The sequence below is a fragment of the Clarias gariepinus genome, chromosome 16, assembly GCF_024256425.1.
Source record: "Clarias gariepinus isolate MV-2021 ecotype Netherlands chromosome 16, CGAR_prim_01v2, whole genome shotgun sequence".
In the NCBI taxonomy this organism is placed as follows: Eukaryota; Metazoa; Chordata; class Actinopteri; order Siluriformes; family Clariidae; genus Clarias; species Clarias gariepinus.
In genome coordinates, this window is record NC_071115.1 from 4,688,038 (window position 1) to 4,705,371 (window position 17,334).

The window sequence follows — 17,334 nt, forward strand, 5'->3', positions numbered from 1 at the left end:
ACGCTGTGACCATCTCCACCTGTCGTATTAGTTTGAGTCATTTAAACAATAAACACTAATATATAATGGATTTGAAATGACTAAGAATTTCTGAAAACAACAAGCACTAAAAAAAAAAAAAACAAGATAAATTGTGTTGTGTTTAGGATCTGATGCTCCATCCACAGAGTACTTTTCAGGACACAAGTATTCCGAGTATTAAGACTGCACCATTAAGTGATTGTGATTGGCTCGCTGATCTTCTGTACATCGGCTGTAGGTACAGAGGTCCGGTTACATAAAATCTTTTGAGATAAGCGGCTATTTTGACGGACATCGCTTACTGTTTAATCCTTAGCGGTTAATGATTAATTCATTGATATAAATCAGATATCACTTTGAATTGGATTAACTTTGTCCAGGTTCCGGGTTCGATTGCTGCCTCGGGGGCTGTGTGCATGGAGTTTGCATGTTCCGTGCTTGGTGGGTTTCCTCAGGGTTCTCTGGTTTCCTCTCACAGTCCAAAGACATGCAGATTAGGCTAACTGGTGTTCCCAAATTGCCTGTAGTGTGTGTGTACTGTATACTGTATGTGTGTAAACCCTGCGATAGATTGGCACTCAGTCCAGGGTGTACCCCGCCTCGTGACTTAAGTCTCTGGGAATAGGCTCCAGGCCCCCTGTGACCCTGTATGCAGGTTCGGGTGGTAAATAACTTTGTCTAAAACTAAATAAAAACTAAAGTAAGAATAAAGGCATACTTCTCTGTCCATAAATTTTTTTATATTCTGTTTTATGTGATATCAAAGAATCGGACCAGATATAGTAAATTAAATAAAGAATCTACAAAATTCTGTGAAAATACTTCACTTTCTGAGCTAATGTTTCTACGAATCTTTGGATGGCTGTATATGATTGGATAAATGTTGGGAGAGTTTCTGTCCATTGAAACGCTTAACTTGGTCAGGACCATCATGACCCTGCTCCACCTGTATTAAACCCTACTGGCTGTTTGAAATGTCAATCAAATGGCATCTATTTCAAGAAACCTAGTGGGTTCTCAGACTTCATTGGATTTTATCTGGTTTATTAGCAGGGTTCTAAAGAGCTTTATGACTTTAAAGACCTTGAAAATTATCTTCTGAGTTCATAACCAGAGTACGAGCTGATGAGATTACTTAAAAGATAATGAAGATACACACCTCCTGCTGCATTTTTAATTATCTGTGAATACAGCCTGGTTTTCTGACCTCTATCGAACCCTTGGACTCACACACAGGCTGATATGAAAGCTCTGTGATGTGTGTCTAAATACCGCTTTTCACAATTTGTCTCCAGCAGCTTCTGACCCTGATAAAGATAGAAACTAACGACAAACAATTATGATGGTTTTGCAACCTGTCTAGACCGAGTGAGATAATATACTCTTTGCATGGCAGTACATGAAGTGCTAACATTTGAATCACCCCAGGGTATTTTGGGTGCAAATGGATTCAAATATGAAATTTGTAGAAAACGATCGGCGCATTGCACAGTAACCGGTTTAACTTCTCAGCTTGTCCTCTTTATCTGTTCCTGGTTCTCAGGATTCTTCTACCTGTTCCTATGAAATGGGACGTTAAAGACAAACCGAGACTGGGATGAAATTTCCAGTAAATGAATGCGATTAAAATTTACAGAAGACTACGAGCACATAATGAGAAAACTTTCTACCTTGATGGTATTTAAGCACTAGTGAATGACTGGGATGAGTGCGTTAGTGTAGCAGAGGATTATATAAAGACATAAAGGGTGTTTTACTCTCAGAACTTTGACACACACACCAACTTTGCAGGAGTTCTGAGACTTTGTGTTAGCCTGAAGGAAAAGTAACATATCGGACCTTTAATCGCTCAGTTCTAATCACAGCCTTGTAGTTCCACATTCTTTATTTATATTTATATATTACTTATATTATATAACGTGATCATATTTTGTAATGAATAACTCTAAGTGTCATGTGTTTTAGGAAAACAATCATTGCCAATCAATTGTGGTGTAAACATAATCAAATCAGACCAGACAAGAGAAGTGCTTTGCATAATTTTATTCATATTTTCTATAGATTCTTTTTTAGTTTTATTTTTTTCATTTTTTTTGGTCTTCCAGCAATTCTGCGAAATACAAATAAACTCATAGGCACGTACACATTGAAAAAGCACACCCTGTTGTATTAGTGTTCAGGATGATGATGTGTAAACATGGTATTAATACATTAATACAGCACGTTAAAAACAACAACAACAAAAAAAAAACTATTTGCCTCTGTAAATATGACAATGTTAAACAAAAACCAACAGAATTAAAATTGACTATAATATAATATAATATAATATAATATAATATAATATAATATAATATAATACGATGCTACAGTTTTACATCTTCATGAAACGTGTGTGGTTTCCGTGGCTACGGTTTGTTCATGCATATAACACACCCTTCAGGAGAGCGAGCGACAAAGACCACGCCCTCCTGATGCTTTTTCTGCCCGTGACGTGTTAGCACCCTGAAATGAGTCGGATTAGTCCGCATAGTGGGTTAATTATTCCTGAAACGAGTTAATTAGTCCCGGCTCGTGGGCCGAGGGTCGTCCCGCTCCGGCTTGAAGGCTCTCACGGACGGCCGGTTCTGCCACGACGGGATCCGCCAAGACACCGATTTATCTACCAGAAACCAGAATCACAAGACAGTTTTTATTGTTCTCTCGTGCTCGGGTGTGTTATAGACAAAATAACAGAGTGCAGCAGCAGGAGTGTGTGTCCCCAGCATCATCTCTACTAATCTCACATGCCAAAAGAATACACGAACAATCCCTGTGTTTTCATTCCCGTCCTTAACGCACCAAGCCACTAGAGATGTGGAGGAAAAAAAATCACCAAAATAAAACATTTTTGAGGTGGTAAAATGTTGCCGTTCCTCTATAATCCTACAGGTGGTGCACTCTAAACTATTCACACACTGGTACAAAAAACGAGATGTTGCTATAGAAACGATAACGCTGTGATCCTGGGCTGACCAATCAGGAACGAGAACTCAAAACGGACGAACGCACAACTATCTACAGTACAATGAAGTTCCAAATAATGTTACAAGAAATGATTTGAACTCCACGGCTAGATTTTGCTAACCACTATAGCTAGTTTTCAAGATTGACTTTGTAGTTGTTTCTTAGGCAGCAAGATTTACTCACACTTCCCAGCCCAGACACAGTTTGACTTGCTAACTGGCTAAAACTGTTTTGATGGCACTTAGTATCAGTGTAAACAGTTCTGTCACTTGTCATATATGAATAAAGAAAGAAAAAACTAAACACATACAACTGAAAAGTTATTGTCTGAAAATATTAAGTATTTAATTGCTCAGCAAGAACTAAGTGAGGACTCAAGTAGAAAGAAGCGCGAAAGTGTGAGACAGTGAGTTTAAGACAGAACGGAGACACGTGGTGTGGTCACTGATTTGGAATTCAAATTCTCTAAGAACGGCACTTGTGTTGCCAGATTGGGTGGATTTCCATCAATCAATCAATCACACCAATTTGGGGACACTGGTCACGCCAGATATGTTTTTCTACCCAAATTAAAACTAAGAGACTTAAAACGTTAACTACAAATGAGACAAAATGAACAAGTCCTTGTTGGAGTAAAATTGATTTGCTTCAAAAATTTAGATGAGGGCATTAGTGGGTTTTTCTCCTGCCCTGTGCAAGGCCCGGGTTCAATTCCCACCCAATGCCCCAAACCCAGCCACTGGATGCAGTGCCGGTCCCAAGCCCATATAAAATGGGAGGGTTGCGTCAGGAAGGGAATACGGTGTAAAACCCGTGCCGACCAACAACAACAACAACTGAGCTGAATATTTGGAAAGATATACATGGTAATGGTTCCTTGGGTCACGCTGTACATCACGAAGCCAAAAAAAACCTCGACCAAAATGTTCTCTGTGTCAGATAACAAACGATAGACGTCCTCAACTAGCTTGATCCGGAAAATAAACTTATCGATAAACAAAAGCATTGTTCAGAGTAATAATGAGGTCACAAGGGAGATGCTTCTACCCATTCTTATGTTTTGTTTCCATTCCGACAGCGCTGCAGTACGTGGAGCCGTCATGAGTTTCACGTGATCCTACACCGCTGTTAGACGAGCTGAGATTTAAAATCCAATATTTCTCAAACAAGTTTGTTGTTGGCTGTCTTTTGTCGCAACGACCAAACAATTTTTTTTATTTGATGCCAGAACTAAAGGCATCAAACACGTCCAGTTAAATTAGAACGAGAAGAGAAGACGTTCCTCTGTGAAAGGGCTTTTGGATTGTATTTCCGTCAGCCTGAGTAAGCAGGCGAGGTGTAAGAATTGTTTAAAACGACTTGCGTTGATTTACGTTGCCATTTGATTTATGTGCGCGCGCGCACACACACACACACACACACACACACACAAACACACAAGATACTGCGTAAAAGTCAACAACTACTATTTTGTTTTCAGGAAAATGCCAAATATTACAGTACAGGTGTTGAGCTAGAAGATCTGTAAATGTTGTCTTTTCAATATTAAGTTTACGACTGCCGTGGCGTGCCTGAAAATGGAATTAATAGACTGTGTGTATTCTTCCATCAACCATGTTAGAAATTAGATTTAGTGAAGACATAGCACCATGGGTCCCAGGAATGTTATTAAAGACAGTAGCAAGAAGAAAACGGGGCCACATTCAGTTTCGTTTTTTTTAAAGCAGCCGGTGCCAAGAGGAATCGTAAGCAAGGTTTAATGTATTGGTAATATTTTTGGGGGGCTGAAACGAATTATCTGCATTTACATTATTTCCTATAGAAAAATGTGTTTTGCCCAAAGTACTCGCCCCCCAAAACGAATAAAATTCTTATACCGAGGTACCGCCTTATTCACACCTTTCGAGGGTTTTTTTTTTTTAAATCTGCAAGTTAAACCTCCAAACTACCTCCAAGATCTGTGAGTTTAGAATTCCACCTCCTGCTGCACCACACACACCTACCGAGCATCCACTGATGCACTTCTTTAACTAACCAACTCACCATGCATTATTATATTAAACTATTTAACTATGTCCATTATGGTAAGTGTGTGATGACAAATATCGGCCAACGAATATGCCTTGCCTGATAACGCAGACATTATGGATTATTTTATTTTCATCCATATTATTGCTTAAAATCAGAAGTAAAATGTGTTGGGGATTTTTTTTGTTTGATAAATAGGATTTACATGACTGAGAAAAAAGTCAACCAGACTCCAAGGGGAAACTATAACGCATATGCATAATAATTAATAATGATCTGTTTATCATCGTAGCTTAAAAAGAGAGATATAATTTAAAAAAACAGTCTTTGTTAAGAAGTTTGTTTTATGTTTGTAAAAATATATATCTTAGTGATGTCATTTTATCTTCATCTCCTATCTTAGTTCCACTCACACCCGCCCCAGGTGGAACCCCGCGAACATCAAGCTTCCATCAGGGACTGAATATCAGTGATTATTGCTGTAAAATCTAAACACACACAGCCCGAGGCACGGAGACTAAACACTGCAAGAGTGTACAGAACACACACAGAGTCAAGCACACACTGACGAAGGTTCGAGGGATGGTGGTGGTGGTGGTGGCGGCTGAGTTTAGTGATTCGGATGAAGTTTTAGTGATTGGGATGGATTTTATGGGTTCTGAATGCTCACTGGAGGAAACTCGGTCTCGTCGTCCAGACACACGGGACCGGCGGCGAACTCGTGCTCTGGAATCACCTCGCCCTTCATCACCCCACCGTCCTCGGAATATCCTAAATGAAAAAACACACACGCAGATTATACAAGTGATCCCTTCGACCTTTGAGTAACCAGAGAACCTCGGGAAACACCTGCATTTCAATAACATTCATTGTTGGTTTTTAGTAAATACTATAAACATTTTGAACTTGTATAATTCCTTGTCTCTGTATGGAATACAAAAACAATCTTTAATCTTTAATAAACTGTCCGCAGAAAGTATAAACATATATTGATCTGTCCATTTATCTTTGAAGGTTCAGTCTGCAATAGCAGGAGTAGTTCAGTGGTTAAGGCATTGGGCTACAGTTTGAAAGGTTCCAGGTTTAAACCCCACCACCACCAAGTTGGGCCCTTGATCAAGGCCTTTAACCCTTTTACTGGCATATTAATTATATTTATTTGAAAAGCATTAGGATCCTGGTAGAACTGTCACTCGGTCCAGATCCGGACCGCGGATCGCCATTTAGTGTTGCCTGGTCTAGGAAAATAAATCAACGACAGGGTGATATAATGAAGCAGAGTCACTGTTGTGGTTTGAATTGTGATTCATATCTCTTATGTCTCAACAGCAATTTGACAAAACACTGTAATAAAACCTTAACTATAGCTATAAACTACGGCTATAATTTTCTAAATGCAGGATTTTGAAATGGAATAATGATCATGTCACGTTTCTGTGTATGCCGCGTGTGTGTGAGTGTGTACCGGTTAGCTTGGCAGAGTCGGGTCCGCTGGTGCCGATGGCCGCCGTGGCAGCGTAGGAAGGAGCCACCGTTCCCTCACACGCCTCGGCCTCCTCTTCCGATCCCAAGAGCCTGGGGGTCAAAGGTCAGTCAGATACACTGGAATGAGTCAGGTGACATTAGAAACTAAAAGTCTTAGCAAATGAACAAGCAGGAGTCTTGTGACTGACTTGTACGCCTTAAACACACTTTACCAACAGGGAAGCTAAAATCTGATCAGTTCACCTGCTCATCTGGTTTCATTGGCACTGGCGAGTATGTATGGGATGGAGGGAATAATACACCGTTCATGCTGTTATGGGAAAATAATCACCTCCGAGGTGGTACGACTAACCCCACGCTGTGTCAGTTCACATCGCACCACACCTGCCTTGATTATTTTCCTGTACGCGGCATGACACGCCACATTTCCTTCATTGTATAACGCCAATGAGGAAATACGAAACGTGTGTTATTTTTCCTTTTATGTTTTTAAACTGAACGCTGCAGGATGAGAAATGAGCTTCGGGAAAACTCGGACAAAGTGTATGAAGGCGATCACATAGTGTAAGCGCAGGTCAGTTTCATTAATCTAGCAAGAGGTGTAACGTAGAGAAGAGAGACAGCGCACCCTAGTGGTGACCGGCTGAAGCACAGTGTGTCGTCTCGGTGTAGGTTACCCACATCAATACACCACCGTTTGTTGTTCGCTCTCACCTGTGGTTGTGTACCAGCGTGCACTCTCCTCCATCCTGAGGGTCAATGTTATAAATAAAGAGCTGCCCTTCGGACGAGGCTACAAGGAGCCGTGGAAGCTTCTGGATTCTGAAACGTAAACAACATGATACAGCATACAATATACTGTTTAATGCACCATAACAACAGGGTCATGAGATTGAGTGTGTTCCCACAACATAACATGATAAAACATGTGACTGGGCGGATGGCGGGTGGCTGTGTGCTTGTGCTTTTGTGCTTGTGCGTTTGTGTGTGTCAGCATGCGAACACTCACGTTGTTAAAGTGCAGGTGTGTTTGTGTCCGTGTGTGTTGAGGCGGACCGTTGCGAACGCTCGATCCTGACTCATCATGCCTGAAACCTGTGCCGGCAGGTAGCTGCTCGCCGCCGAAAACATCTTGCCCACGTACGCCGACCACGAGGGGTTCTCCTCCTCTCTACTGCACGCACGTTAAACACACACACACACACAGTCTATAGAAAATCTCTTCATGTTGCTTTTATAATGTTCTCCGTATCTTTATTTATATGACTGTGTGAGTGTGTGTGTCACTACCGTACCCGTGTCCGTGCTGCTCCAGTTTGAAAATGTGGACTGTCTCGGTATTGCTCGAGGCACACAGGAACTGAGCATCGGGACTGAAGGACAGAGAGCTGATGTTCACGTATCTGCGTGCACAAACACACACACATACACACATTCAGCACGCATGCAAACGAAAACGGTTCTAGAAAACGTAGCAGAATAAACTCTGGGCCATGTGGCGAATTCAGACCTCTTCATTCCTCTGCGAAACTCAAACAGTCTCTGTCCCTCTGGAATGGAAAACACTCGGATCACTGTGCCCTAGAAAAGTACAGGACATACAGTACAGTCTGTTAATCCCTGGTTATGTGTGTGTGTGTGTGTGTGTGTGTGTGTGTGTGTGTGCATTGGTGTATATACTGTACAGGATGGCCACTGGATCCACAGACATTTCTCCTTATATGATCATTTCACATTTTCTTTTAACCAAAATAAAAACTTAAAAGAATCAATCTCAACAACATCGGTTCTGATACATTAAGAAATGCTTAACGTTCTTGACGTCAGCGTATACACAGTGTCCACTATGTTTAAAAATCACCTACGGATCCAGACTTCTATTGGTATAAAACTTGGTATAGTTGTGCGTGAGTGTGTGTGTGTATGTGTGTGTGCGTGTGTGAGTGTTTACCCTCTCTGAGGCGCTGGCCAGTTTGCTGCCGGAGGCGTTGAAGGTGATGGCGGCTAACTGACTATCATGAGCTGGAATCACGGTCACCGTGTTCTGTGAGTGGAAAAAACAAAGACAAGAACATAAACACGGACTCAGCTCTTGGAGCTAACTCTCAGAGATATGCACTATCAGGGATTTAGATACGATAGCTAAAAAAATATATTTATAAACCAAATCTGTAGCCACAATGTATGTCTCCAATCCACTCAGAATAATACGTAATAAAGCAGAACATCTGTCAAGATGTAATCTGCATCTTCAACCAGTATCCTGCCCTAATGATTATTATAATAATGATTGTGGTGCGTTTACCAGGTTGTTAGCGTCGTAGAGGATGATTTCTCCGATGGTGGCGCTGCCGGGGTACGCTAGGTAAGAATTGGAATGGTTGATGGAGAGAGCACAGAGACCTGCACAGGATCACAAAGAGGTTAGGACATGGCTCTTTTACAAAACTTCAATAATTCTTTTGATTGTGTGAAGCTGCTTTGCAACAATGTCAGTTGTTAAAAGCGCTATACAAATCAAATTTAATTCAATTCAATTCAATTGAAAAAGGTGTTCAAGTCAAACCAGGATTGTGGTTGTGCATAACAACAGAACGCAATTATCCAAAAAAAAGCTACTTTTATTTCTCTACATAACATACTATTCAGATGTTTTAGTGTGGCTACAAGACTCAACCCTGTACTGTGATTAAAGTCTTCAGTAAATTTCGATCACTTTTACACCCTTTACTCATAAAAGATTTCATCACAAGTCTCCGTTTGACTTATATATTATAAGCAGATCGAGTGTACAAGAACATGGGTGTACAATTATATTAAAAGTTACAAAAACAGACCTTCGCTTAGACTACCAGAAAAAGTGATTACTTTAAAAAAATGATTGATTGAATCAAAAATATTTTTATTTTCTCTATTTAATTTTTTTTTATATTCTTTTTATTTTATTTTATATTCTTTTTATATTATTTTATTTCTAATATATGTAGAAGTACATAATTACTGAATAAAAATTATAATAAATAAATAAATAAAAAAAAATGACAACTTAGAAAAAGAAATATTTAAACATGGCTGACATAAATGGCATGGAATAATAATAGTAATAATCAATAATAATTTTTTACTTTGTGTCCAGAAGTGGAGCAACAGAAAAGCGTTTGCTCTATTATCTGAAAATTGCAATTGGATTTAAAACTTAAAGATGCTTAAACTACCCACCACCTGGAATTAATTGACCCAAACTATTTTCTACTATCAGGGTGGGAGGGACAACCCACTCCCACTGACACAAGACAATCATGGGCATCAATCTGTAGGCTCATCTATTCAGAAGAAGGTAGATGGTGATTCCCACTAAGCGGGTCACAGCACCCTGTGACGCAGCATAAACAGCAATTTAAAAAGATGTTGGCACTGCTTTTACATGTTTTGGAAAACTCACGTGTGAACCTTCGCATTCCTGGTTGCTAGCTGCTATGTGATACGACACTCCATGAGGGTCAAAAGTTTATAAAAGCACAATTAGAGTTATTGTGTTGTGAAATGTTCTACGTGAGGGACCTCAGAGCGAGCTGAACAAAGACACAGTGCTGTTGTTCTCTTCAGGGGGTGCCAATAGTTTCGAAACCTTTTGTGATTGTTGTCCACTCTCCAAAAAAAAACCTTAGTATACATATTTTCGCTCAACAAAACCACTCAACGCCTACACACAAACACAGTTTTCCGTCTCACCTGAGGGGTTGGACGGTGTGTTCAGAAGAGTCTTCAGAAGCTTCATGTCCTTTATGTTGTGGATGTAAATGGACTCTTCCAGACAAACCACCAGCCTCTGCAGAGTAACGCACGCACACAGAGTCATCTAAGGTAACTGTTAAACCATAAATGAAATTAAATTGCCCATCGTTGGTTTAAACTGTTATGTTAAATCTGGCTTGAACACACATTTTTAGCTAAGTTAAGTTAAGTTAAGCCTTTATTTGTCACATATACATTGCTGCACAGTGAAATTCTTTCTCTGCATATCCCAGCATAACTGGGGTCAGAGCACAGGGTCGGCCATCTGGAGCAGATAGGATCCCAACAATGCCAACCTGGTAGAGCTGGGGCTCGAACCACCGACCTTCTGATCAGGAACTCAGTGCCTTAGCCTTCTGAACTACCACTGCCCCATAATTTATATATTCATAATGTACATAGATTTATAATGTATATCTGTATTTATTAAAATATACAAACATGTCTTATTTAAATCCAGACACATTAGTGCTGAACTTGTGACAAACTACCTACATTTTAACATCTCCTAAATCAGCAACGTTAACATTCCTCAGTATGGCGGATCCCACAGAAGCTGAGTTAGCAGTTTATGCTAAGTATAATTAAAGGGCAATTTTAGACTTTTCACAGTAATTTTCCCACATATCTGAGGAAAATGTTAATATTCTGAACCCTTTTGTATCATCGATCTCGTCTCAATTCCTTCACGTTTGCTATAAACGAATTCTAAAAACTAGCTAGTTTAATTATCAGTTAGTTTTCTGTTGCCTAGCAACAGTCTTCTGGTAACTTTAGCCTCTTGCACTTTTGAATAAATGAATTTAAACCTTTACTCTGTGCTTCAAAATAGCGCCTTTGTTGTTGTTTTTATATTTAACCGCTCACAGTATGAGTGTGACACAGCGTTAAGTGTCACATCAGCAAGTCAGATTGAGAACTTTAAGCAACTTTGACCTTTAACAAGCTAATTACACTTAGCTTAAACTGCTTACTCAGCTGCTGTGGGATCCGTGATACTGAGGAATACTAACTAAGTGTAATTGAAGGGTAATTTTAGACATTTCTCATTTTTTTCTCAATAACTTTCTCACATATTTGAAAAAAATTTTGATATTCTGAACAATTCTGCGTCAGTTATGTCGACTCTGTTCCTACACGTTTGCTAAAAACGACTTCTAAACTAGCAACTTGCTAGCTAGTTCAATTCTCAGCTAGTTTCCAGTTGCCTAGCAACAGTCTTCTGGGAACTTTAGCTACTTCACGGCATTCTTTTCTTCATATTTTTTTTTAATTAATGAACTCAAACCTTGTGCTTCAAAATGCCCGCTTTGTTGTTTTTTTCTTTTTTTTTTCCTCTGTGACTTAATTTTGTATATTTTTATTCTTAACCGCTTAAAGTATGAGTGTGATATAGTGTCAAAAGTCATGTCAGCTTGAGAACTTTAACCAACTGTGGTAAATGTTTCATGATTCAGACATGCAGTTTGATCAATGCTAAACTAGCGGATTTACTGTATATACAATATCCTGACTTACTGGCTAGGTTAGACTCCAGTACACTTTCACACAGCAAGCATCAGTGATAACAGGAAATCGAAACAACACGCTGTGCGACTCGCACTGCTAAAAATGAGTAAAATCTAGCATTCAGACAGTAACATGACACTGATTAGGTCATATCCTGGCCACCTGTCGGTTGAGGCGCACGGCGAGGATAGAGTTGGAGTAGCTGTAGTTGCAGATTTCTGTTCCCTTCTTGAAGTGATAGACGTTCATGCGGCGCGGCATCGAGTGGCTCACCACCACCACCAGGCTGCTGGAGAACAAACGTTCCACAATGTAGACGTCCGGATTCTCTGCTGAAGCGTGACGGAAAACAAAACAACACATGCCTCAAAGTCACCGCATATACACAAAACTGTTGAGAAGACAGCACAATAAAGTGTCATGAAGTGTTGATTATTTTCATAACAGCAACGCATCTATGACATCAAATCATAAATTTACTTTAAAGGGCATCTATTAGGAAATTATGCTTTTTAGTCATTTTAGACATGTAGATTGGTTTACAAACAAACAAATCAGATAATCCCCTATTATGACCTCATATAAGATGATCCCCTCCCCCGGCTTTGCAATCTTCAAACAGGTCTGCAGTTTCCTGGAGGAGGTGTGGCTTAGCAGTAGTTCATTTACCTAGATACTGAAATGGCCCTTTTGGTAAAAGAGTAAAATAAAGGGAGTCTGAGATTTTAAAAAGTGCATTATCTGCGAAATACTCAAGCTGGAGAATTAACACACATTTTGGGGAGCTCTGAGACCTGTGTTAATATGTTAAATAAATAGTAGGATATGGGACCTTTAATATGCTGGATTTTTCATATGTGTGCATTTCTATATTAAGAACTTTTGTGGAAGGAGTCTCCAATGTCAGTACTTTGTAGCAGTCAGTATCGATACTTTAGCGTTTGCTGAAACAGGGAAACTCTTCAGGATGGACAGATTTGTGATTTTTTTGTATTATAAGAAGCTGCAACTTTTGTTTTCTTGCTTTGTGGAAGATTCACAACATCAAATATGTATTTGTAAATGGATAGAAAATGAATCATTCATCAACAAATACAATTGTTAATCATAGTTAAACTGCTGTGTTATAGGAAAAATAAAAAAAATATATGACGGAGAGGTTGCTATATACTAAAGTGCCCAAAAAATACATACACACTTAATGCATAAACAATAAATATATGCCTCACTTCTGATGTTTATTTGATAGCATCAACAATGGTGCAACTTCTGACATCTTTAGAGGAAACATAATGCTTCTGTAATTAAATTTGAGTTTTAAAAAGATAGGGCATAGATAACAACTGTTGAAGCGTACTGAATATATCAGCTCTGTTGCAGTAATAGCAATGCTGCTTGACCTTCGGCTCTGTCACACCATCACCTCGTTGATTATTTTCCAACATGCCCTGTTACCTGAGAGTTATGTAAATATTATGTTCCCAGTGGTAGTGGTACATTTTCTGCACCAGACCTACTTGTAAACCTATTCGCATGAAACCCGATGGGTTGCATGGACATTAATAAGAAGTTCATTATACTTACCACTTTCGTGAATACACTCCAGTTTATCCACGGCGGTGATGGAGAACAGTCTGTAACCTTCCTTAGTACCCACCGCCAGCGACCTGAATACATAAAAATGTAACATGTTAAACAAGCAGTTACAACAAACAGATAAAAATATAATTAACTGTATAAACTGTTTTATGTTCCATGCACTCACATTGCATACAGTATGTTATTTAAAATGTTCAGATCTTAAAAAAGCATAAAAATGTCTTTATTTTGTCAACGGATGAACTCATGATGAAAATAAATAAATAAAATTACTATCAATATACAGTATGAATATATATGTAATATACAGTATATAGCTAGTAATATGGCTATTCTGAGTGATATAGTGAACAGGAAGAAAGTAAAAACCGATGTAACCTGAAGCAGTAGAAATTCCTGTTTAGGATTGTGAGTCATATAACTGAGTGAGTCATATACGCAGCTCACGTCGCACCATTTGAACACTTTTGAGCTTTAGGGTATGAATTATGGCTTTACTCTGTAACTAAACCTTCTTCATTATGGAGACAAGAAGACAAGTGAAAGATCCAAATGCCACGTCTACCAGCAACCTTTATTTGTCCTCTAACAACAGGCTGTCCAATAATAAAAACGCTGAACAGCTGGTTAATCAAAAGGTTCTGTTCCAGCAACACTGGTATTCTGTTTAACTGCAGTCACTGAGTCCCTTCAAGTCCAAGAACAGACATAATAATACACAATATACAGACTTTCTCACTCCATAGTGACCTGTGGACTGCTGGGCAAATAAAGACAAACAGACACAGACAGTTTTACTGATAAATAAACCCATAGAGAGACAGACTCTTACAGAGGCAGATAAATAAATAAATAGGCAGACAGACAGTTTGGGATCAAGATATATTTATGATACTCGGGTATTCGAGTCAATAGGGGACTTCAGATTGTATAGAATAAAAAAAACACAGTTAAGAGAATAAAAAAAACTCCCTTTACTTTTCTATATAGTCCCCTGCTACAGTAATGCACTTTCTCTGTACAACGGAACAATTTTAGGAACTCCTTTAATACTGGCCCAAAAGTATAAAGAATTTAGTTGGTTTGGAAGCATAAATATTGGACTTTGAAGTAGGGAAAGAAGGGAAGAGCATTAAGCGGTGCACCCATCATGCAAAGAGGCCGCTGTACACGTCCCTGAGGCAGTCCGTTGGTGCTTAATGCTTTTGTCCTGTGGGACATAACGCACTTCATTTTTGAACTTGAGTCGATTCTAATTTAAAATGCTTTCCTGACTGACAATACCTCTGCTAAGATGCTTTTGGATTCCTCTGAGTGTCTCTGTTGTGCTCTCACTTGCCTAAAGAGCCACCCCGAGAAGGAAAACCCATCAGAGCATTCTATTCAACAGGATTTTTATCATAAACCCACCCAGTTTGTTTATTTTCGATCCACAGAAACGCAAGCTGCTGTAATTCCATACGTCTGAAGAGCGTTTATCCCTGCAGGCAACACAGTGAGCTAACATGGTTGTTGATACCCACATCTGTCTCACAGCCTTTTCATTCCTCTCCACATAGCTGTTCGTGTCTGTTCCTGTCAGGCGCGCTCTTCCAAGTAACCTCTCTTGCAATTAAATCATAACTTCGGCTACATAACCAGCATTCCTGTTGACAAGTCATATTACAGTGTATATATACTAATGTGTGTGTAGTGTAATAAAGAGACAAAGCGCATGCAGCTGGGATAAGAAACACAACGCAGCAGGAGGACATTTAATACTAAAGTAAAGAGACAACAACACTTAAATTAGATAATAAGTATAGCGAAAATCTCTTCAGCATAAACCCTGGTGAGGAATTAAGCACCCTCTGAGTGATTTATTTACATGGTAAATATTGTAGACCTAGAGTGAGAACTAATACATAGCATAATATACTGTATATTTACAGTCTGGGTGTTCATTCAGAAAAAAGCTAATTATACAACAATCTGACATGAACATAATGAAACTTTTCCTGCTACAGACAAGAACTCATCCAATGTCAGCACTTTACTAGTCCATTGCAATGTTGTTGTTCAGAATTAGTATGAAACCATGCAAATGTCATCGAAAACCTCAAACTGAATTTCACACTCCACCAACTCAGACTCAAAAGCTTTATCCCTTTCCATAGGAGCGCAGTCATAAATGTTAGGCACCAACTACATTTTAGTTAGGGGTGAAACACAACACAAACGTTTTCCGACTGTATCATGGTTTGAGAAAAGTTTTTGCTACTTTTTTTTGCTCAATCATGTGTGGTTAAAATGAAAATAATGAAAATAAATGAAATGAAGATTCATCATATCGCCTGGGTTGTGCCGTAAGAAGGATATGACACACTATATTCTGCAATCGCTCAGCCTTGATATTATCGTTAAAACATAGTCACGCCAAAAAAATTATAATAAAACTGTTCTGAACTTGTTTAGATGATATAAACACAGGCTGTTTTTCTCTTCCTATTTTGTCATTAATAAAACATTTCCATATTATAAATAGAAAAAAAGTGGGAAATCTTGTGCCAATAATATAAAATAGGCTAATTTTATTGAAACAAAGTATGTGCATTTATTTAAGCAACACTTAACTGATATCCCAGTGCTGATATGTGCTGTTGTACTGTATATCAGCATGGCTGGGATGCGTTTATAAGCAGGGAGGCATAGGCCAAGGATTCAAAGATATCATAGCTGTGCTGATATTCAGCACAACAGCATGACCTCGGGTGTGATATTGCTTTTGTACAATGCTTCCACGAACACTGGGCTGTTTATTATCAACAGATTATGATTTGTTTGTTTACTTAACTAGTTATTTTACTCCATCCACACATATCATTTCGCTAACTAACTAACAGAACTAACTGACTGGCGGGTTAGTGTACCACGTTATCCTGTACACAGGAGGGGGGGCATGGAGCCTATCCCAGGAGATTCAGGGCACATTCACACACTACGGGCAATTCGTGAATGCCAATTAATCTAACACTAATTTGTATGTCTTTGGACTGTGGGAGGAAACCGGACGAAACCCAGTAAGCATGAGGAGAACATGCAAAGTTGGGAATCGAACCCAGACCCTGGAGATGCAGGACAATAATAACACAACTAATAATAATAAAAGTCAATACTGATTATATATAGAAGTGTAAACATGTCCTAGGTTTAAGGTCAGAATGGATGAGGTTTTCATTTTAATGCATATATGTGTGTGTTTTTTTTTGTTTTTTTTTTTACTTTGACATGAACACTAAAATGTTAAACCTAATCATATTGTTAGATAAAGATAATAACAGGGTGATCCCTGGAGCCCCTGTTAAAGTGGATGAGTGAGTGATGGAGGAAGTGCTTACGTGGAGTCCTGGTTAAAGGAGGCGCAGCGCAGTGCCGGGCCGCGGGCTCCACCGCCTCCTTCTCCGCTCTCCATGCCGAACTCCGGCGACCTCCGCCCGGCCCCGCCTTCACCGGAGCCCCCGGATCCACTGGATCAGCTTCAAGATCTACAAGAAGGAGAAGGAAAAAACCCGCAAACATAAAGACATCCACCCGGGGACGGGGTCTGCTCAGTGATCTCCTCTGCGGTAACGCTAATAAACGCTTAATAACTGCACGTAATAAATGTTTGTTATAACTACAGGATAATAAACAGACCCGTAATGATCCGAACAGGAGCAAAACAAAAACAGCTGATGGCTCTTGCGTCACGGCAGAGCGCGTCACGTGATAGTGGGCGGGGCTAAGGCAAAACCGTTGGCGGCTGCTGGTTCATTCTGATTGGTCGGATGGACAAAGGCGCGCGCTGATTGGTTTGCAGAAGCAAACAATAAAATAATGAATATATGGCATATTACAATATGTAACATAAAA

General features: G+C 39.4%; 1 protein-coding gene across 2 annotated transcripts; it reads right to left on the minus strand.

Moving 5' to 3' along the window:
• Positions 1–2,094: 2,094 nt before the first annotated feature.
• Positions 2,095–17,183, minus strand: wipi1 (WD repeat domain, phosphoinositide interacting 1). 2 transcript variants are annotated; one of them, XM_053514955.1, is made up of 14 exons: positions 17,119–17,183; positions 16,821–16,967; positions 13,429–13,511; positions 12,007–12,176; positions 10,273–10,369; positions 8,846–8,943; positions 8,492–8,584; positions 8,051–8,121; positions 7,836–7,943; positions 7,550–7,714; positions 7,255–7,362; positions 6,521–6,630; positions 5,726–5,826; positions 2,095–2,683 (listed from the first exon to the last, which is right to left on the minus strand). In XM_053514955.1, exons 2-14 carry the CDS (start codon positions 16,892–16,894, stop codon positions 2,633–2,635), a joined length of 1,329 nt encoding a protein of 442 aa, XP_053370930.1. In that variant the 5' UTR covers positions 16,895–16,967; positions 17,119–17,183; the 3' UTR covers positions 2,095–2,632. The 2 variants fall into 2 exon arrangements, with proteins under 2 accessions (XP_053370930.1, XP_053370931.1); XM_053514956.1 differs by having other exon boundaries at positions 12,007–12,173; positions 16,821–17,161.
• Positions 17,184–17,334: the final 151 nt, after the last annotated feature.

Bases quoted from the DNA above. Each gene is read 5' to 3' on its own strand.
- wipi1 (XM_053514955.1), bottom strand. From the start codon at position 16,894: ATGGAGAGCGGAGAAGGAGGCGGTGGAGCCCGCGGCCCGGCACTGCGC. The intron at 7,715-7,835 runs GTACGGTAGTGA...ACGTGCGTGCAG, and splicing joins CTGGAGCAGCACGGACACGG to TAGAGAGGAGGAGAACCCCT. The intron at 7,363-7,549 runs GTGAGTGTTCGC...TTTACGTTTCAG, and splicing joins CACACCTGCACTTTAACAAC to AATCCAGAAGCTTCCACGGC.